Here is a 23,662-nt window from a genome sequence, read left to right as displayed (position 1 = left end):
TGGGTAACATTAACTAGTGTCAGTTTAAAACCAACCATCTTCAAACCATGGTTTCTGATGCTGAACTGTTTTGAACTAACCATGAAGGATTCATCTAATAAGTCCTATCAGTGTAGCTCAACACAGGGACTTCCACTTGTGCAACAGTGCTTTCTCCTGCCCCCGCCTCCCAGCCCCAAAAAGCTTGGGGGGGGGCAGGAATTCGGGAAGACTCCTGAAATAGTGTGAGGGGGGAGGAAAGGAGGACCGTTCCATCTGGCAAGCCAAAATGCTTGCTCTGGCAGAACAATCACGTTATTGTGACGTTGAATTGCTCTCAATATAATTAACATCAACCACAGACCTGGTCTATCTGGCAAACTATGTTTAATTCAAAGCAGAACAGCTTCTAAACTGCCTCTTCCCAGCTATACAAGGAGATAGTGAGGACGGGAAGCCTCCAAGCCTGTGAAGGGGCTAGGTTCATTCATGACTTCCCAAATCAGAAGCAGCCAACAAAGGGCTCTCCAGATGTTGCTGTACTACAATTATCATGATCCCTGACCACTGATCATGCTGGCTAGAGCTGAGTTCAACACCTGGAGCACATTGGCTACCCCCTGTGCTGAACCAAAGTTTTTTGTGATGTCCACAGTCTGTGCTGCAGCTCTAGAATTGTTTGAAAATTAAAACCGAAGAAACTCGTAAACGAAGACCAATAAAAGATATCGGCGGTCATATCTGACTTACAAATTTAGCCATATAAGTAATATAAATAAGGAAGGTTTCTTTGGAGTATGGCAAGAATAACTTAGTGAGATAATATAGGTACCCCAGTCACAGAACTGCAGCTATCAAACACACATGTCGCTTCAGTTGTCTAGCTTTATTCTTAAATCGTTTTCAATGTTAGTAACAAAGAGCACAGGAAACACAGATGGGTCATGTTAGGATGACACACACATTTTCCATGGTCCCTATACTCTGTTCTCTGAAGATACAATTGCTCTTTCGTTTCCCCAGCTCTCATAATGAATTTGCCTCAGTACATTCACAGAGGTCTCCCATATGGTTAAGACGCATGCAAGAATTAATATGCAATTAATAAGATGGTTTGATCATCTGCTTTTGTTCAAGGAAGCAGCTGGTCCACATATCAGATGCTAATTAGACAAATTAAGATTAACCACTTTTGTTCTGTGATGAACTGATAGCTTACTGCAGCCAATCCTTTTAAGTCTTCTAAAAGGGTGTCAATAAAGAAAGCAAATATGGGATAGCAGAAGACTTATTTCCTGCGGGGGGGGGGGGGTACTATTTAATATACAGAAGGAACCTGACACTCTATCTTGGTCTAGCAGGAAATGTATGAACTACAGAACAATATTTGAATTTGGGTGTGGGAAAAGAAATAAAATTGCTTTATTCCTTCAAGAAACATTTAAGTTCTGAGGTTATTTGCTGACTCCATAATACTGAAGTTTTTCCTGCTTTTTCCTTTCTGTTGTGAGAAATGTTTTGATTTTGTAAGTGCCTGGCTAATTATTATTTTTTAGAGCAAAGAAGTGGTTACTACACTACACAAAATATACAGTAGTGTTAAGATTACCATTTTACTAGTAAATCACTTCTCTAAGTGGCACTACTATCAGGGAAAGTGGTTTCTGCGATAGTTGTCAAAACTGCCTTGTTTTTGTCAAATGGTTTGGTAAAGAACGAAAGTCGGGTGCTCTTAGCTGTTCTACCTGAAACATTCACAGTTCTGAAAATCCTGCTGCTGGTCGTGTGCAGTTAGTGAAAAGCTTCCCCAAACTTTTTTTGAAGTCACAACAAAACATCAATCAGCCTCCAGGAGGTTTGTTTTGGCTTCCCCTCTGTGTCATGTCCAAAGGCAACCTCATATATGCCTAAGGTCTATCATGCATAAGCAGAGAGGTGCTCCTAGTAACAGTTCCAAAATTGTGGAATTCTATGCTCTTGGAGATTCACTCAAATCCAGACTTGAAGAGCTGCAATAGTTTTGTTTTTGTTAATAGCATTGTCTTTTGGTGCTGATTTTATGCTTCATTCATCATAAATGGATCAAAGCACCTTCTCCCTCATCAGCACTTCCTGAACAACACAGAGTAATAATCACTGTCAGAGCTGATAGCACTAACCAAATCCTCATGCGCAGCAATTGCAGAGTAAATGGGAGAGTACACACATTTGCTGCCAAGTTGAGTTGACAGCTTCAATGAATTGGGGCCATCATGTATTTATGTCTGACCAGTGAGATCCAGGATGAGGAGGACTGGGATTCAGTTCCTTGAAGTAGAATTCCAAACAGACATTACAACCTGCACTGGTTCCATGGTGATTAAACTAAACAGATTACAATGCTCTGGCTTAGATGATCTGGAACAAGCTGCTATAAACCTTTGGCTGGCTGCCCTTTCTTCTCTTCTCGTGTGAAAGACGAAAGACTGAAAGCTTTTGCTTTCAGTTTTGACTAAACCACTGTCCGCATTCTGTGCAAACTCAGGAAACCATGTTTTACTCCAGTTAGTTAACAAAGTAGAATATACACACACTTTCAGCAGTTTCCGTTGCCATTGAGTCTAGTCAGTTGTTATTATTTTGTAATAAATTCTTTTATAATAATTCTTTTATAATAAAAGTAGCAAAATGTCCATCATAATTAACAACTAGGATAAAGTTATTGGATTGCAGGGAGGAGACAAACCTTCATTTCCCTGCCATTAGAGGGTTCCTGGAACAGGCTAATGGTAAGCTGTGTTCCAAAGAATGGAACAACGTGCACTGAGGGAATAACTATACCACCCTGTCTGAGCCACTGCATTAGGGAAAAGAAGGGGAATAGCTGTCCTTTCACCGCTTCCTACAGGAAGACACAACTAACAAGAACAGTTTCTATCTCACACTTGCCATTCCAGCAAGAGAGCACCCTCTAGAACAGCCTTTACCAATCTTGGGTCCCCAGATGCTGTTGGACTCTACCTCCCATCTTCCCTGACATTTGCTATGCGGACTGGAAATTAGAAGAGTTGTAGCCCAACAATATATGGGGGACACAGGCTTGGTAATGGTTTTGGAGCACAGGAGGGAGGATGCATCACATCGAAAGCATACAAAACCAAACAAGCAATGTAAAGCTTTTCATTGCATTATAGTGCAATGGTTTAATCTTTCACTGCATAGCCTTTTAAATAAAATAAATATGATTTATTTACAAAAATGCCAGTTACCACTTCTGCCCAGAATATTCCCGAACTGCATATGAGCATCCTTGCATTTATTCCATTTTCTCAACTTCTCATTTTCTCAACTTTCTCATACTTCATTTGAAGGGATTAATAAAAAATGTTTTTGATCAAATAACATGACAAAGAAGGAAGGATACTGCAGGGCAACACAAAATAAGAAATAAAGAGGTTTCTGATGCTGCATTTAAAACGGTACTAATAAAAGTAAAATGTTTTCTCAGTTAAAAAAAAGGTTTCCCTTGCTCTATTAATTCACTTCCTTACAAAACTATTGAAGCAGTTAATCTAGTTTACCTGCAACAACTGACTGATCAAGCTCTGGAATCTCCTAATTCAACAATAAATGGCATACATTCTATTAGAAAGACCTTGCCTAAGAGAGCTGCGTAAATCTATACTGAACAAATACCGGCGACAAACATATGCCTCTATGAAATGAAATACTGTTTGACTATGTACTACGGCTGGCCATCTGCCAGCAGTCAATCTAGGTTGCTAGGTTTGTGTGTCACGGTGGACGTGCAAGTAATGATGAAAACAATATTAGCAGGGCACTTTGCCGGCCTACTGCTTCCATTCTGTTCTGCCCTCACTGCTGGACTGTGGCAGTACACTGCCTACCTATAAGGAATGAATCCTCAACCCAAACAGGAGGAGAAGGCAACATAGTCATGCTATGTGCGACCAATAGCTTCATGTATTTAGGCAATCATGTATTGACTGAAAGTACTGGAAACCTGTTTTGATAGGTTTTTCATTTTATGTACAAGACTCACACTCTACAACCCTGTTCCTTACTAGACAGCCTTAAAAATACATCAACCCACCAAGCTTCTCAAACAAGCTGACTGATACCTGGCCAACTCCACTTATTCTTATGAACTACTGATCCTCTCCCAACTTTTCTATCACTAAGATCCAGCCACCAGGTTTTTAAAAATAAAGCATGCAGTACATAGCTTTCTCACCCACCATCATCCCTAACAAATACTTGTATGCATAAAGAAAATATGGCCATAGGGAATGCAAAACCAGTAGCCACAGGCGACAACAGATGCACAGGGACTGTTTGCGACCCTGAGGTCAAAGGGGAATGGCCATTCCTACAATTAACATTGCCGTCAAGCATTCTCAAAGTCCATATTGACCTACTCTGTCCATTTTTCTGTCTAATTTGCACCTGCTACTGGGGCTAGAATGAGAATAAGCACAGTTATTTTTGTTTTATGTTTGGGACATTTGGGAGTTCGGGGGTTTGTTTTGGGTTTTTGTTTCTTTCTTAATTAAAGAAAGCTTTCAGTAGTTTCTGTTCTTCAGTGCTTAGAAACAAAGCCAAAATGAAAGAGATAGAATAAGAATCCTGCCAGGATATTCACATATTGCATCCAGAAATCACTTAGGCTGCTCATAGATCTTACTTTATACTTCGCAGTTCTGTTCATTAAAACAATGTTAGCAAATTTCATTGGGAAAGCAACCATCTTTTCCCAAAGGAAATCACTTTATAATTTGTTTCTGCAATAACAAATTGAATCTGTTCTTCAGATGTGGATTGGTATATACTATTTTAAGATTTTAAATCACGGAAGAGGGTAGTTCAACCTACTGAAAGTTTGCAGAAATTCCAAAAACATGCTGAGGAATGGAGGATAACTTTTCCACACAATATGTAATGGGGAAACATTAATATATGAACTAGTGGTTTGATCATTTTAAAGCAAAACTATTCAACTTGTTCAGTGACATCATTAAAACAAAAACAACAATATTTACAATAAAGCAGGACATGCCTATTTAAGCATTTGAATTAATCTAAACACTGGACAATTAAATATATGACAGTTATAATTCTAGTGAAAAGTTACCGTATTTTGGCTCATAATAAGGGTATACAACAACTGTAATTGCTTTATAAAGTGAGTTTACATTTAAAGTACCTGAATGTTAAATGAGAACAGTTTAAAGGTCAAAGTAATGCTGTGCTTTTTTTAGTTTCATCACTGTCAAACTTTCCTATGAAATGCTTCCTTGGTCACCTGATTTTAGAAGCATAATTTCAAAGGCTGTTACTATCTACCATCCCCTCAAAAGGAGTACCAAGAACAGCGGCACTATATTATTTAAGTAACTGACAACCAACTACAGAATATCAGAATGAATGGAAAGGAGAAAATAAAATCCAGCCGCTGGTGAATTAACTTACTCATTGTAAAAAATAAAATACAAAGCTAATGGCACAATCTCAAAAGGAATGTTCCCTTTACAATATACATAGTGTTTGTTTTTCCTCTCTCTCTCTCACTTTTCTAAGCAGGTGACGGTCCCTGCTTGGGTAGGCAAAGTGAAAAGTGAGAAACAATGATGCTTAACAGAACCTAGCTTCAAACAAATGCAAGATTAGAAAACTTTATTTTCAAAAGGGCCATTATGACTCCAGTATTATTTTCCCTACTGGAAATACAGGATACCCTCATGGCACCAAACTATATTACATAAACACTGAGTGGGAGTAGCACTGATTTAGTCATTCAACATTTTAATACAAACACATTTCCATTTAACTACAATGTGCTGTAAAGGAATAAAAACATGGATATGTTAAGATGAAGCAGACTTTCAACAATGGTGAAGTCACAACATTTTATCACAGACTTTGTCTTCACTCTAGAAGGCATTCTATTTATGACTTTAAACAATACATCTCTTGAAATTTATTTGATTGTATACTGCCAAAGGGGGGAAAAACACTTTATCTATATCCAGAACAAAGATTATAAACACCCTGCTTTAACTGTTTTAGTAAAAGACACAATGCAATCTTACTTGGCCACAAGGTACCGTTGTCTTTGCTCAGCCATTTTTTCCTGAAGTGCTCATGGACCTTAGTGTGACTGATCTCCCTTTTGTTGGAATACAGTGGAAGAAGTTCTTCATCGTCATCACAGCTGGCCTGCCATTTACTTCTCTGCAGGCAACCAACTACTGGATCAGAAGGCAGGCAGTGTACATAGGCAATCATTTTAAGATACAGCTCCAAACAATATCCCTGGTACTTGTGATGATAACCTATCTATAAACGTTTCCGGTAAAAAGAGGCACTACAGATCTTGCCCTTTCTGGTGCACTACAGATCTTGCCCTTCTCACTGGGCTAGTTTGGTCTAAATGGACCAATCCAATTAATGAGCTATTTAGCATAAAATCAACTGAACTGATTTGCATAAGCAGGTGCCATTTCAGCCCCAGATCCAGGCTTCAACTGAGACCCGAAGATATCCACCAGACCTGTAAAAACATCCACCCAAGGCGGATTTTAGACTGGCCTCTTTATTTTCCAGCTGAACTCTGATGCTTCTCTTAAGCTTTATCCCAGATTATTTGTTACTCTTTGGACAACAGGTACAACCACACAGATGGCCGTATCTTAAAAGCTTATTTAAAGCTAAGTTACAATGTTCACTGCAGTACAGACAGATACAATATCAGAACATTGCAGAAGTGTGCTGCAACTTATTTTCTTACTACAGAGAAAGGTGGGAAAAGAGAGAAAACTAACATTAAAAAATGTGTTTGTGTGGACTGGAACACAGTTATTAAAAATGGAATGAGGTGAGAGACATGAAAGTATTTAACAATACTTATTAGGGTTTCGTAAAAAAAAAACCCCACTAAGTTGATTCTAGTTAAATTTACTGGCGAATAGAGTTGTAAAACATTTTATAAATACTGAGCAAATGAATCCTTTAGCACCTTCTGGAGGTAGGCATTATCCCTATTAAAAAATGAGACAGAAAGACTCAAAAGAGGTTTAGCATGTTGTCTACGGTTTAAGTGTAAAAGCCAGGATTAGACGATACTCCCAGGGATTCCAAGACAAAATCCATAGCAAAGTTGTAAGTTTCCTGAGCATGCCAATAATAATATTCAGTATTCCATTTCCTAATAAAAGGGTGAATATTTCCTATATTCAGAATTGCATTATCTCTAAATCATAATTCCACAGCAGATAAAACAGTAACCATTACTCACACCTTCAAATAATATCCACTGGATTAGTGGAGGGGCTGTATTAGATGGTGCCCACTAATCCATCACTAAACTGCCACACAGGCCCAGTTGACAAATAACACTAAGCTATAGTTTGTTTAATAAACCAAGAGTTCTTCCACTGACAACCAAACAAACTGTGCCTTGTTTCTCTCAAACTTGGCTTTTCCCCCAACTACTCTTGCCTCGTGCCTATGTACTTTGACCACCTCACCCCAGACCCTCACCAAACAGACCATAGTTAAGGAAGAGTGCTGGACTCAGACCACAGTTAGAAGAAACCAGGGTTCATAAGTCAACAACAAACCATGGTTTGAGATTGTGGGGTTTTTTAGCAGTAAGGAAATCATAGTTAAGATGCTGGGCAGTGTTCACACATGACACAAAGCCATGGTTTGATAAACTATAGCTTAAATAATCGATGATTTATCATTTATCTAAATGAGGGGCTGCAGCTGGCATACCAGCACTCTTGGCTACCAAGTCTACCAGGGCTTCCACAGTCAGTGGTGAATCCAGAAGCACACAAACTATGGACATGGTCTTTTAAAAAGAGTGCAACCCCTTGCAGCCCCAATTGTAACAACAACAACAACAACAACAACAACAAGAATTTGATTATTTCTCAGCCACTCTGGGCGGCTACCTACAGAACAGTAAAAACACGGTAAAACATCAAACATTAAAAACTTCCCTAAATAGGACTGCCTTCAGATGTCATCTAAAAGTCAGATAGCTGTTTATTTTCTTGACATCTGATGGGACGGTGTTCCACAGGGCAGGCGCCACTACCGAGAAGGCTCTCTGCCTGGTTTCCTGTAACTTTGCTTCTCGCAGTGAGGGAACCGCCAAAAGGTCCTCGAAGCTAGACCTCGGCGTCCGGGCCGAACAATGAGGGTGGAGACCCTCCTTCAGGTATACTGGGCCAAGGGCTTTAAACGTCAGCACCAACAGTTTGATTTGGGCTCGGAAACACACAGGGAGCCAATTAAGATCCGGTGTTATATGGTCCCAATTGTAATTCTCCATTCCCAACTACTCCTAACCTTCCCATGCTGAGCGGGTAGAAACTCTGGTGATAACGTCAAAAAGTGTACATCTAAATACGTTCAGGAGCCTGCCTGCTACTGTGAACTCTGCATTATCAAGGTTCTCAACTCTGAGGAAACTTTTAAGAACATAGGATATTTTATTTCTATACCATCCTTCATCCCACAATGATTCCAGGGGAGGTTACATAATAAAATAAGCAGTTCAATAAGCATTTATTCTATAATACGTTATAAAATTAAAATTACCAACATAACTTCACTTAGGATCTGATCCTACACCACACATTATGGTACATTGCAGCTGGCCGTGCCACCTCAATCCCATCTATTTTAATTATAATGTTCTGCAACAACATCCCAAGAAAGGGGGCAGACTTTCTGATGTATCCAATGCTATAGCTTAGAGGCTAGAGAGAACCCCAGAATTATCACCTCCCACCCCCCGAAGATGGCCTTAACTATGATCCATGACTGAAAGGATAAAGGAAGAATAGAGCATTGGGAATAAATATTAACAGAGCTATCCTGCAGTCATAAGACCAGTTGTTCTGGAAGCTGAGAACACATATATGTCTTTTTGACCTTAAGAATTAAGTGTGCCTCAGTTCTTTAATCCAGAAAAAAAAATGCTGCTTAATCAAAACTCTCCAAGAAAACGAAAATAAATTCAACCAAAAAGACCCTGGGATGAAGGATGGTATAAGGAAGAAATAAAATATCTCTATGTTCTTAAACGTTTCCTCACAGTTGAGAACCTTCATAACGCAGAGTTCACAGTAGCAGGCAGTCTCCTGAACGTATTTAGATGTACACTTTACATTAGGCAGTTTCCTAATGCTACTAAAAATAGTACAATGTCATTTAAGTTTTGATTCCCATCTTTTTTACTGTGTGCTCCTTTTTGTGTTTTCATCAAATTTAGACTGCAATGTTACATGTCTTTCAGAGCTATGGCTTGTCCCACTTTTTAAAACTGAAATCACATGTCCTGAGCCCTTGGGATATAGTGGGCTATAAATTAAAAGTAAACAAATACATTCTTCAAAAAAAAAAAAAAAGGTCGTTGCTGATGTTGAAACAAAAGCCATTATGTGTGTAATATTAGAGGATTTCAGTCCATCCCATGCAGCTGCTGAGGCATCTGAAAAACATGGGACCAAAGATGTACTGCCAAAAATAAAAAAGAAATGTCTCTAATCTACAGCAACAATGGAATGACAAAGCTGCTAAGGCTGGTACATCCTAGCACTATGAGAGCAAAGCATTCTTTACATCAGTGAAAAGCAGCAAAATTTACAGTTTGCTTTAACTAGCAATTCAGATACAGTTCAGACAAGTTTAGCAATGTTAGCCTGCCAATTCAGATACATTACAATCCTGGATTACCATTGATAACCAAAAGCAAGCATCACCTCCTTTTTCACCAGCCTTCCACTATCCCTTTAACAATTTAAAAGAGCCAAAGGGAGATGCTCTGTTTGACATGAACTGTAACAACAATCTTTATTTTTTATTTGTTTTTATTTGTTTCATCATCATCATCATCATCATCATTATTATATTTTATTATTTGTACCATGACCATCCTGCTGGGTTGCCCCAGCGATTCTGGGCAGCTTTCAACAAATATAAAATCATAATAAAACATCAAACATCAAAAACTTCCTGATGCCTTCAGATGCCTTGTAAAAGTTGTTTGGTTATTTATCTCCTTGATATCTGATGAGAGGGTGTTCCACAGGGTGGATGCCACTACCGAGAAGGCCCTCTGCCTGGTTCCCTGCAAAATCACAGAACTGTAGAGTTGGAAGGGACCCTGATGATAATCTAGTCCAACTCCCTGCAATGCAGGAATGTAAAGCTATTCCGTATGAGAACCGAACCTGCAACCTTGACATTATCAGCACCACACTCAGACTTCACTTCTCGCAGTAAGAAACTGCCAGAAGGTCCTCAGAGCTATATCTACCCCCAAAGCCAAACTCTGTTTAAGAAATGTAGTGTTCTTCAAATATTAAGGTCTTATGACACTGAATGGAAACACAAGTGATGGAGGAACAGGTTGCAATGTTGTTCCTTTCCAAGGTTTATCTTGGGAGAGGTAAAACAGAAGAATTGTTGGTGTATGTGCAAGTGTACAATGAAGGACATATCCATACGAGATCGCTGGATGGGTTTCCGGTTCCGCAGCCCCCATGACAGCGGAAGATCATTGGCGAAGGAAAAGCAAGGAAGAATGTTAGTTCAAATTATATTTGTACAAGTGAGGATGGAAGAAATAGGATTATAAACACAGAATAGAAAATCAAACAGAACTGTGTGTGTAAAAAAGGGAAAAAAGGAGGAAAGCTCTATTTTGCAAAAGGTTTATGATGGAAATTTAGAGCTGACTCTTCCGCATCCTTTATTATTTATGAAGTGAACTGAATAATGCTAAGAGGACTTGGAATTTAATTTAATTGGAAGTATAACTGCTCATATATTTTCAGCTGGAAGGAAGAATGAAAGGAGTCTGTGAACTGCCAAAGAACTGATAAGGTTTTTACTGAGTCGTCTGCAGTTTGACAGACCACTCTTCTTCCCAGGCTGAGAGGAAAAATGGTGACAACCATTTATTTACTGGGGCACAGTGACTTTTGCAGCTCTTGCTAAAGTTCTCAGTGTAAAACAACAAACCACGGGACAGAGCAATGGAGAAATTTCTGGAACAACAATGGGATATCAGCTCTGCCCAAAGCATAACAGCAACAATCAGGGAAAGGAAAGACATCTTACAAGGACAGGAAGAAACAAAACGAACAGAATAATTGCCACACACGGGAACAACAAGGATATAGTCTGAGTTCCTCACAAGAAAATAATTAAACCATCAAATCTAGCACGCGGGGAGGCCACTGTAACTAAATTATATACAGTGGTACCTTGGGTTACATACGTTTCATGTTACATACGCTTCACGTTACAGACTCCGCTAACCCAGAATAGTACCTCGGGTTAAGAACTTTGCTTCAGGATGAGAACAGAAATTGTGTGGAGAGCACCACATTATCAGTGTGACATGTTTTGGACCCTACAGGTTCTTCTTCAAAGAAATACAGATTCAGAGTTAGCAAAAGAAAAGCTGCAGTAGCACATCTAAATGTTGAATCTGTATTTCTTTCCCTGAAGAAGAACCAGTAGGGTCCAAAATGCATTGGACTAACAAAGGTCTCTCTTTTGTCTACCACATTGCTTTTTCCTTCTACTTCCAGTTCTTTTCTATTTACAGCTCTGTTTTGAATTTGCCAAGTGGAACAATTTATCACCTTACTTTGGACAGCAAAGGTGAACAAAACTATTTACAGCTTAATGAAATCTGTATCTTGGTTCTCCTGCTGGCACATTGCCTATATGGTACAGGGGTCACCAGTTAAAGTACAGATAGTTAAAACCCAGTGACTTCCTACAAATAACCATCACCATACCATCTCGTCTTAACTACACAGCAATGTAATCAATATAAAAGGAGCTAACTGGTTCCGCTTGGAAGGCATGCTGCGTAATATATTTCAAATAAGGAAGTTTAAATTAAACTACAATGATAACCAACAAAAACCTGCAAAAAGATCAAGGCACTCGAGAGGTCGAATGCAGCACAGCAGTGTAGCATATCATGCTATGAATTATAGCATTTATCTGTCATTTCTGCAATTCCTCTCTTAAGTCGATGCACACTGTGAGGCTTTATGACAAATTGCAGTTCTGAGCAGCGGTCCCTAGCATTTAGAGGCAATGGTTTTAGGGCAGTAACTATGTAATTGTGAACAAATAATATCAGCAGGTTATAGTTAGAGTATCTCTGGCTGTGACATGACTGTTTGTACTAAATAACAGCATTTATATGACAATAACAGAATTTCCTAAGTACCTGATAGCAAACAAAACAAAGCAAAAAGAAATTGATATTTCTAATCCAGCTTCATAGGAAAAAAAATTCTGAAAAGTCAGCTAGGGTTTTTGTTTATCTAAATGTATTATAACTTACCTTTTTATGTCATGCTAGGTTGGGAATGGGAAATACAGGTTTAAACCCCCCTTTCTCACACACAGACACAAAGCTTCACCGGGTAGTTTTGGTAACATCAGTGTCACTCAGCATTGTCTATCTTAAAGGTTTAGTGAGGCTAAGGTACCATCATGGGCTCCTTGAAAAGGGTTGAATGCATAACAAATCATTTAAATATAGGACTTGGGCCAGGGAACCCCTAGGTGAAGTAAACATAACATATATACAAAACATAATACCATTCTACTCCCTTATAACTTTTCAATATTACAGATATTTCACAAACAAGATCTTTGCACGTTCTGATTAAACAGAACTTGATCCACACACCATAGATTAATGTTTAGATCAGAACTTAGTTATCCACTTACTCTTACACTTCCTGAATGTTCTGACCTGGTTCTTAGCTCAATAACAATTTAGAAACATATCCTGAAATGTATTTAGAAGATATTATTTAAAAGCATTATTTCATGCAGATTTTTTCAGGAAACAACAAATGCAAACAGGATACAACAGACCTTACTGGTGAAACATGTCTGAAAGTACTGGAGACAGACCAATTCATCCACTCCTATTCAATGGCCTAGTTGGCATGTCACATGAAAACCACAGTTTAATGTGAATGTGTGCTTGCTGGCACACACTGCTGAAACCTTCTCACTGCATCCCCCCACCATTACTTCTGTTGCCATGCCACCAGGAAACAAGCCAGAGTCTGGTATGTTGTGACTTCTAAACCTGGGCTCATGTTTGTTGTTACCCCCAAACAAATCGTGAGCAGTAAGACAAAAGCAGAACTTTGGTTACTGCTCAAGCTTTGTTTGGGGAAAAACAAAATTATGAGACCGGTTTGAGGCTCTAGCTTGTTTCCCATTGGCACGGCAGCACCTGGAATGGGGGAATAATGCAGTGAAGACATTCAGCAATGGGCATACACACACTGCGCATTCTCAGTAAACCATCATTATAATGGTTGATGTGGCTTAATGTGATGGTGGCTTAACGTGAATGTGCAGTAAGGGAAGTGGCAATAAAGAAAGAAAACAGTCAAAATCTTGCTATTGTTGCATACCACACCAATCTCCAAGCGGTGTGAGACTAAAGGAGTTCCAGGTGCTTATCCAGGCTCCATGTCTCCTTTTGGAACTGAGGCACAGTGGAGACTGTGGTGTCTTTATGGTATATGGCAGGGGTCTGCAACCTTTAAGACAAAAAGAGCCACTTGGACCTGTTTCCGAAGGAAAAAAAACTGGGAGCCGCAAAACTCGTCATTATAAAAATAACGTTTTTGTCACTTTTTTTTATTATTTCTTTGTTTGACCCCTCAGAATTACTCCTCCTCATAGAAATAAAAGTTAAATTAACAAGTTACCTTTTTGTGTGTGTGTGTTCTTCACTCCCCTTCAAAACAGTGACCAGTGTACATGCCCCTTACAATGTAGCGGGTGGGCGGGCGGAAAGGTGACGTCGGGACGGTGCATGACTAACACACACACCGCCCCCATGCGATGTCACAGCCAGCACAATGCACCTCCTCCCCTCGCTAGTATCCGCCCCAGAGCCGCGGCAAAGGTGTAAAAGAGCCACATGCGGCTCCGGAGCCGCGGGTTGCCGACCCCTGGTATATGGTTTATTTATACATCAACCTAAGCCTATAATGGAGCGATTCACAGCATCAACACCCCAAAAGAGTGTTATTTCTTCCATAGCCATAGCCTTGGATTCAAACAGAAATTGAACATTGTTCTCTGGCTTTCAAGCCAGCAGTTTACATCTAGGTCACATTACTGCTCAACTCTCAACTCCAAACTCTGGCTCTGCACCTCACCAGGAGGCTAGCCTGGCATGATTAGCTTTTAACACTTGCTGGATCCAGGGATTAGAAGTCTGGCACCCCTGAACTCTGCAGCACTATCAAAGTAATGTTTAAACTTAAGCTATTAAAATCACCTGAAGAAAATATTGCCTTTGGCATGCAATACTGTGAAAAAGATGTCTTTTTGTTGAGACTGCTAGTAATCCAACACTTAATAAAAAATTCTGATGAAGAGCAGTTAGGAAACATTTCAAATAAATCAATGCCCAATAATGTTAAGCCTTTAAAAGCCTGTAAAAGAAAGATTGTGTGTGCACTATTTAAACTATGTGCTTGAAATTTCACACTCACTTCGCTACTAAAATTCTTCCCATACCTACAGATTGAACAGTTGTACATATTTCTATGGCATTTGCTTCATTCATATGTGAGATCACATTAAGACTTTTTAAGAATTGCAGGAATTCAAGATCCTCTAGCCCTGCTTTTTTTCTTTTTGTAAACTTAAATTTGTATGCTCTAGAGCAGGAATGTAGATGTCTTGACCACTGGCCGAAATGTTTGGGGCTGATGACAACTCCCCCATCACATTCGGAGGTCCACAGATTCCCAATCATTCCCCTACAGTACTGTTTCTTTATATGGAAATTGTTTGTTTTGTGAACATGTCCTACAAGGAAACATTAAACATTCTTGCCCTCAAGAAAGGAGAAGACTGAAAGAGAACATGGTAACACACTAACTTCTGATACTTGAAAGCCATGCCTGTCTGTAGTATATCTAAATCTGGAGTAACAAATTATGTTTACAAAATTGGGTGTGTTTACTTTTATATTTGTTCAGTTTGTTTGTTTTTGTTTTTGAAAATTGAAAAAAAATGTTGTTTTTTAAAAAAAATTACCTGAAGAGCATTCACACAGAAGAACAAAAATACTTTTTTTCTCTGCTGCCATTGAGGGCAGGGCTAATGGGCTTAATCTACAAGAGGATTGATTTCAGCTCAACATTAGGAGAATCTTTTTGGCAGTGGTGGGTTTCACTGAAGGTCTTCAAGGAGAAGATAGGCAGTCATCTGTCCAAGATGCTCTCACTCCAGATTTTCTCCATCAAGTAAGCAAATGGACTGAAAAGTCTACAAGGGAAGAGCCTGTCTAACTTATGATTATATAAACAGTATATTTGAACTAAAACCATGGTGATAAATGATAGCAAAGGGGAAACTGAAGAGCTTGCCACATCCATCTGAAAACTTTAGTGCCAATAAATACATTTTCATATAGGTTGTCCAAAATAAATTATTTGCTAGTAAAACTCTGGTTGCGATCCTTGCCTTGATACTAACAACAATTATAGCTTTACTACTGAGTTGAGAACAAGAAGCACAACTGGATTCATTAATCCTAGCATAATTAAAATATGACCACACATTTAAATTGAGGGATTCATACTATAAAAGCAGGCACAGTTTTATTCTCTTTCATCCTAGGAGGAACAAAATAACGCACCTTTGAGTACAAGCTGCCTAGCTTGACTTAGGAAATGCATGTGCTTTGAGACATCAGGGGGGAAATCTGTTTCTGATTCTGAACTTTACATATTTGCTAAGAACATTGCCAAGAAAAGAATCCAAGGAATGTCCTTACATGTATACTACACACGAGACAACTGGTGAGGAAGCCATTGATGTCTTTTAAAAAAGAGAGATGATAAATCAGCATTTCTAGTACAGATCTTTCCTCCAGGGAGCAATAACCACATGCCCTGGATTTTTCAGGGATGGCCTCCAACATAACTTCTTACTATTATTAGCAGAAAAATATTCCTCCTGTCCTCCTTCCCCAAATCCACAGCTGTAAAATATGTTAGGCTGTGGCATATGCGTCTTTAAGTGCAGTCACAGAGCTTGCATACCTTCTTTACAGCACCCTCTGCATTTTCTTTACAATGAAGTCAATAAGAGATCTAGTCAAATAGAAGCTCTCTCTTCAACCCTGGTTAACATACTGTGTCTAATATGACCTTACTTGAAAGTAACTTTGGAAATGAAAATATATTTTCCCCTCAACTCTCCTTCCGCATTCTCCCTAATCCAGTCTATTCAGCTGCCTGATTTCAAAAAATAGAGTATTTATAAATCTTTTTCACAAAGAATAATAACAAACCTTACACAAAGTAAACATTTAGAAGGGAGCATAGCTGTGATTCTTGTATAAGATAAAGGCAAAGGGACCCCTGACCATTAGGTCCAGTCGTGACCGACTCTGGGGTTGCGGCGCTCATCCCGCGTTATTGGCCAAGGGAGCTGGCGTACAGCTTCTGGGTCATGTGGCCAGCATGACTAAGCCACTTCTGGCGAACCAGAGCAGTGCACGGAACCTTCCCGACGGAGTGGTACCCATTTATCTACTCGTACTTTGACGTGATTTCGAAACTGCTAGGTTGGCAGAAGCAGGGACCAAGCAACGGGAGCTCACCCCCATCACGGGGATTCGAACCGCCGACCTTCTGATCGGCAAGCCCTAGGCTCAGTGGTTTAACCCACAGGGCCACCCGTGTCCCACGTATGTATAGACATTTTAAATTCTAGCATCTTGACAGCCCTAGCATTCCAGTAGAAATGCTAGTATATTACAATATCTAGTGTGAAATATCCCCTAACAGAAGCTGAAGCTTACAGTATTACTAAATCTGCTTATGAGCTTGATTAAAATACATATGTTGTTGTATTTGCACATGGAGGCCTTCATTGGCACCTATGTCCTCGTCCCTACCCCGGTGAACAGGGATTTTAAATACAACTATGAGAGTGTCTACCTGGCAAGAGCAACATGGGGGGATACCATAATGAAGGCTCCGTCATTTCCAACTGCAAACAGTCTATCCACCAATTTCCCTACAGGAATCTTTGTGGGAAAGAGCCTGCTAAGGGAGATGCAAGAGATTCCTTGCAAACACTGATGAGGGGTGGGGGGTGGGGAAGATGATACAACAGGAAGCACAAATCACTGATGCTTCCTGCTGCCTTTGCTGGTCCTCTTTGAAAGCAGTCTGAGGTCCCCGGCCACATTATTAAGGGACAAAGGAGCAAGTATTAGCATACGTGAACACTTTTAAAGTGCCCAATGCAGCAAAAAAGGTGTTGTTTTTAAAGAGGTAGGTGCAGATGGATCATTGTGCAAACATTTTGGAGGTGTAGCTAGGGGTTCAGGTCAGGCCAATAAAGAAAAGAGAGGTGTTTTCTTTTTATTTAAAATAAACAAAAATAATCCGGTAACAATAAAAATGTATTTTAAAAAGCAACAACAACTGTGATGACTTAGCATTCTGAGATAATCAGTTAATAATGCTTTATACAAATTGGTATAAATTAGGGAGAAATGGAGGCAAGTATATGGTTTTTTGGGGGGGCTGTTTTTATTATATATTTTGTGGTTTTTTATTTTTATTTTGTTCTGTGAACCGCCCTTAGACCTCTGGGTATAGGGCAGTGTGTGCGTGTGTGCGTGTGTATACACACACACACACATACACATACAATATGCATCACATCCCACTGAACATGTGGAAATGCCCTAGCTTACAATGAACACAAGAATTCTGAAATCCACGGTTATTAATAATAATATTTTCCTCCATTGAAAACATCATATATAATATACAGCTGTTAGTACAGAAAGAAACATAAAAGGGAGCTTCTATTATTAGCTGAACTAGTAATCTGGTTATATTTTGAAATAAGTTTGAATTCAGTGCATTGTAAAAATTATTATCTTTACTTCTAGTCACACCAACAACAAAAAACACACTTAAAGTGAAGAGCCACTGATTTCTTTTAACAATTACACATCTCTGAATTATTCCAATAGCAGAAACACCAAGCCTAAGGAAATTCACATATACTTTGGGCAGGATTTTTTTTAGAAAGGTGAACATACTGTGTGTGTGTGTCTGCACACGCGCTACTACGTAATCTAAAATAGGACTCAAAGTTAATACCAAATTTTATAAAGAAAAAACTAACTTGTAGTAATGTTGCCTCTGTCCTTGATCACATTCACGCACTTATCAACATGCACCCTGAAAAGAAATAACTGGCATAGTTTGGTTTTGCATTTATATAATGACAAAAAAATTCATCATTCTCTCCAGGCATTCATTAGACCTCATACTGTTTTGAAAATAATTAAATGAAGGTATTGTCTGACAGATCCTATTAACTAGCATGGTCAGTGCACATGCTTCATCCAATAAATTGTTCCTAAAGTTCCTACAACACAGACAATGCTTTTTCAAATGCTTGGTAGGCTCAGCAAATTGAAACCTACAGAGCAAGCTTGCTCTTTTGTATGGGGAAGGATTACACATAGCATTCGAAGGATTCCAAGCAGGAATGAGTCTTCTCCCTGCTAATAAAGCACAAAGGGTTATGTAGATCTGTGCTGCCCTCTGACTCAAGGACAAGACTAAAGATTAAACTTCTCATAAACTTCTGAGAGTTGTAAAAGAGGGCTGCTAGCCTGTGATTGCGGGGGGGGGGGGGGCGCAGCAACAGCTATACAGGAGAGTCGCATAACTTCCAAAAAGTCCCCTTACCTTTCAGGCAAAACATCCTGGGACTGTTCCATGGAGGGAAGTGAAAGGGTCCTGTTTGCAGAGAGTGCAGTGCACCAGTGCTAGGTACAGCTGTTCCCCAGTCCGCCCCATTCAAGCGCACAGCCGAGAAGCATGGCAGCCAGCCAACTCCTGCTGCTATAGGAAGCTGCTGCCCAACCCACCGATTTCTAAACAACACTGTGGAACGTCCCCATCTCCCACCTCCTCTCATTCCAAAAAAAGAAAAAGGGGGGGGGACCCAGCCCCTCTATTTAAGAAGGGAGAGAAAGACAACTGTGCCTCTTCAACCACGCCTAGCACAGTACAAACCTAAATACATTTGTTTTATCTCCCTTGTCAGCACTTTCGCACTGAAAACAGCTCATATTCATCTACTGGTCAGCATCAGGAAAAATAAATCACCCTTAATCTACCTCAGCAGTTTCCTATGAATTGCAAGTTCTGGCTCTTTCTAACTTTTTTGTGTGTGTGTGTAATTGCTCTGGAATGTGTTACTTTTGAAGTGCTTTATTTGGCTAGTTTTCATATTGTATGCATGTGCGCACACACAAAGAGAGACTTATGGTGCAAGTAAGGAAAACAAACAATCAAGAGCCGATTGTTATTACACTTGAATGTCACCAATGGTTTCCTGCAAACCTAAGGTGTCCTCTGAAAATACTAGAACTAGGCACAGCCCAAACAAGAACTTAAGCACACTTTAAAAATCACTGTTTGTCCCGGGTTAGCCTACTGTTTTTGCACATTGTTGATTATGCCTTGAACTGGATTTGGGATGTTTCGTTGACTTTTTTGTACTTCTTTTATTGACAGTATTCTATATCTGTGATATAAATTTTTTTTAAAAAAAAAAAGACAGAAGAGCCATTATGTTCTCTGAGTAAAGTTGAAACTACACAAAATAGCGGTAGAGCCTTCTTTTCATGCTCACTAGCGGTTCCTTGTCATCCTGGAAAAAAGTGGCAAGTGGGGTGCAACAGTCAAGTGGGCCTATTGTTGTTCAACACCTTTATAAAGGACTTGGATGAAGGAATTGAGGGCATGCAAATGACACCAAACTGGGGGGGGGGGGGGGAGTAGCCAATGATGAAGATAGAATTGGGATTCAAGATGACCTTAACAGATTAGGAAAACGGTGCCAAAACTAACAAAATGCATTTCAATAGGGACAAATGTAAGATTCTGCACATAGTCAGGAAGAATCAGCTGCACAAATATAAGAAGGTGAACACCTGGATTGCAAATGGATTGCCAGGACATGCAAAAAGGAACTAGGGGTCTTAATAGACCACAAGCTTAACAAGAGTCAACAGTGTGATGCAGCAGCAAAAAAAGTGAAAGCTATTCAGCGAAAGTATAGTGTCCCTGTCAAGAGAATTAACAGTCCCGCTCTATTCTGCCTTGGTCAGACCACACTTCGAGTCCTGTGTCAAGTTCTGGGGAGCACAATTTACGAATGATATTGACAGGCTGGAATGTGTCCAGAGGAGGGCAACCAAGATGATCAAGGGCCACATGGAAGATGGAGCAAACTGGCTTTCTCCTGCTCTGGAGGCTTGGACCCGAACCAATGGCTTCAAGTTACAAGAAGGAGATTCTGACTAAAAATCAGGAACAACTTTCTGGCAGCAAGAACTGTTCAATAGTGAAATGGATGCCTACAATATGTGGCGGACTCTCCTTCATTGGAGATTTTTAAGCAGAGGTTGGATGGCCAACCACTTGATGAGTTCGAGTTGAGATTCCTGCATTGCACGGGTTGGACTCGTTCAGGCATAGGGAAACTCAGGCCTCCAGATGTTTTGGGACTACAACTCCCATCATCCCTAGCTAACAGGACCAGTGGTCAGGGATGGTGGGAATTGTAGTCCCAAAACATCTGGAGGCCTGAGTTTCCCTATACCTGGACTAGATAAACCTAGGTATCACTTTCAACTCTATAATTCTATGTTTCTATGAAAAGTTGTGCAACATGAGGCAATGGGTATGATTTCAGGTGGGAAAGGATAATTAAATTTTCCTCTGCCTACTGCCTGCCTGCCTCCCTCCCCATTTTTACCTACTAAAGCCCATTCCCAGTCTCATTCATTGTCTCCCATCTCTGCCCCAAAAGAAGCACTATACAACATAATACTAATGAGTGATACAGTGTATATATGAGCAGTTTCTATGATACTACCATATACCTCAGAATGTCCATGTTGTTATAACTAAAGTTTAGAACCACAATGGAAAAAAATTCGTAATGATAACTTTTCATACCGCTTGAGGATGAAAAAACCAACACCTTCAAAGTGTTTAACATAAGGAATAAAACAATTACATTATTAGGTATTTTGAGCATGGAATTTTCCAAGGCCACGTGCCTTTCCAAAGCCGGCAACAACACTCTTCTCCACTTGCGAGTCCCAACAACTGGTATATAGAGGCATATTGCCTCCAACAGTGAACGTGAAAACCTAGCCTTATCCTCCATGAGTTAGTGTAATACTATTTTAAAGCTATCCAAATCTTGTGGGAATCATACTTTCCTCACAAACAAAACGTCAGGAGTTGGCAGCCCTGTGAAAACTCCCACAAAATGGCCTTCTATGTAACTAGAAAGTGCACATGCATGTAAAAGCACAAATTGTTTTATTAGGGGAAATCAAAAGGCGTTTTATCCAAATTGAGATATTCACTGAGAAAAACAAGTACACCATCTCACAAGGCCACTCCAGAAGCTTGGTGAACCAAAGAAAGGAGGAAGATTTCAACACAACATTCAAAGGTACACATCTGAGGACATACCAGGAAAATCCTCTTGCGACAACCCTTCTTTCTATGCTCCATCTGCAGAAGCATCAGTTTCTCACAGAAGACTCTGGAGCAGCCTCTATGGTCATGAATGCAGTTCCCCTGTCCCTCTCAGCTACTCAGAGGTTGGCTGAAACCAGTGGTGTCAGAAGAGGGGGTGTGGAAGTAGTTACAGTCATGTGGACCTTGGGACTGTGACAGCAGATAGGGCACAGGAAAATATATGGGTTTCAGAGATGTGATCATGGGTTAGTGCTGTAATGGGGACTATTTGCTGTGATATGTGAAGGGCTACTAAAATAATAATACTTTCTTGTGAGTTTAATGCTGTTAAAACAGAAAGGAAAAGTGCAGATTATTTGCTATGCTACTTCTCTGGGAAGTTGTCCAAAACATTACAGTTTGCACATGCACCAACACACAGTGTTGGAATAAGCATTTGGATCAGAGCCATTGGAGTTGGCTAAGTCCAGTCTTTAAAAAATGTGTTCATTAATTACCTGGAAGAGAAAAATAAACAACACATTAATGATGTTCCTAGGAGACAATAAGCTGGGTTGAAGCTGTGAAGACCAGTACAAATCTTTAAGTAGCCATCCATAAGTGAAATGACAGTGAATGTTTAGAGCATAAAATGTAACATAATAAAAACTGAACAAAAGAGAGACCTAAAATCCAGTAAGATTTTTTGCGAGGATGAAAAATTAGGATAAAAATTGCCTTGGTAACATGCTCAACATGACCTGCAATTATCTATCACCACCAACAGCTTTGTTTGGTCACAGTTAGGTAACTAACTGTGGATTTTAGTGTTGTTGTTTTCTATAATACAGGTATGCATACATGAAGTTTATAGGACTAGTATACGTATTTAAAAACTTTTTAGCAATGACTGAAGAAGCCCTTCTTCAAAAGAGAGGCCAGCTCTTTTACACTCGTGTGAACAGTGGGGTTGCTTTTGTGACCAGCTTGATTTGCAGTAGTTGAAGAGTTCATGATGTCTTATCTCCATGCGCTGAAGAAATTCATCCACTACCTACTATTATGGCATACCCATCAACAGTCCTGATTTGACCGGGACATCCTGGAATTACAGAAGCCATCCCGGCTTCTGATTGGATGTTCCAGAGAACAGAACATGTTGGCAGCTGATAAGCCCAGGCTTTCCTGAGTTGCTTGGGTGTTCTTTGTGAGTTATGTGCACTGTATCTGGGAAGTTCCACTAGGTGCAAATGACAAGGAAACATGGTTTAGTATTCTGGGTGGCCATACCACAATTATGGCTACATCACAACAATAACATGCTCTTTGTCTACAGCTTTCTGAAAGTGAAACCTGAATGTTTCCATATTATTATATAGTTCTGAACAAAGATATGGTAGAAAGATACAGTAGATTTCAGTCCAAAAGACCGTGGCCACATCTACATCTTACATTTAAAGCACATGACTTTCCCCAAAAGAATCCTGGGAACTGTAGTTTGTTAAGGGTGTTGGGACTGTACTCCTGTGATAGGTAAACTTCACTACCTAGGATTCTTTGAGGAAAGCCATCTGTCTCAAATGTGTTTTAACGGTATGGTGAGGATGAGACCTGGGACCTTAGGGTAAAGGGACGGTAATAAATAAAGTAGTGATAGATGTGTCTTTATTTTGGGATGTGGTAGTAAAATCATAGAATTGTAGAGTTGAAAAGGACCACGAGGATAATCTAGTCCAAGCCGTGCAATGCGGGAATCTTTCACCCAACGTAGGTCCCATAGTTCTGAGATTAAGAGTCTCATGATCTATCGACTGACCTATCATTAGGACTTCTCTATTCCTATCCAACTTTAACTTACCCCATTTTTCCACAAGTAGCCTCTAGGTCTGCCACTACCCACCACTTTTTAAATAAGGTCAAACAAAAGCCATCAGGCGTACAAAGGGTAATGCCTCAGAGAGTTTGTGATAAGTCAAGAAAGGTACAGTATGTGCAAGCTTACAGTTCCAAACAGGTTTGTAAGTTTCACCCCAAGGCATTCCCTATTTGTGTAGATATGGTGA

At 39.7% G+C, this 23,662-nt stretch overlaps 1 protein-coding gene across 9 annotated transcripts in view; it reads right to left on the bottom strand.

Annotated features, from left to right (window-relative positions):
• The window catches only part of NHSL1 (NHS like 1), a gene marked incomplete at its 5' end in the record, with an annotated part of 139,100 nt that overhangs the window by 58,052 nt on the left and 57,386 nt on the right, over nucleotides 1–23,662 (bottom strand). The window contains one exon of one of the 9 annotated variants that reach the window (XM_083434738.1): nucleotides 18,801–18,937. The exons of 7 other annotated variants lie outside the window; for them this stretch is intronic. In XM_083434738.1, the coding sequence (XP_083290864.1) occupies nucleotides 18,801–18,816 (16 nt within the window). Of the gene's footprint in view, nucleotides 1–18,800; nucleotides 18,938–23,662 lie in introns of those variants that run through there. One more of the 9 variants, XM_083434740.1, reaches the window with a different exon arrangement.

Source organism: Podarcis tiliguerta (assembly GCF_965153285.1).
Source record: "Podarcis tiliguerta genome assembly, chromosome: 3".
NCBI lineage: Eukaryota > Metazoa > Chordata > Lepidosauria > Squamata > Lacertidae > Podarcis > Podarcis tiliguerta.
Note: the sequence above shows the minus strand (reverse complement) of the source record. Positions and strands in the feature narration are given on the sequence as shown.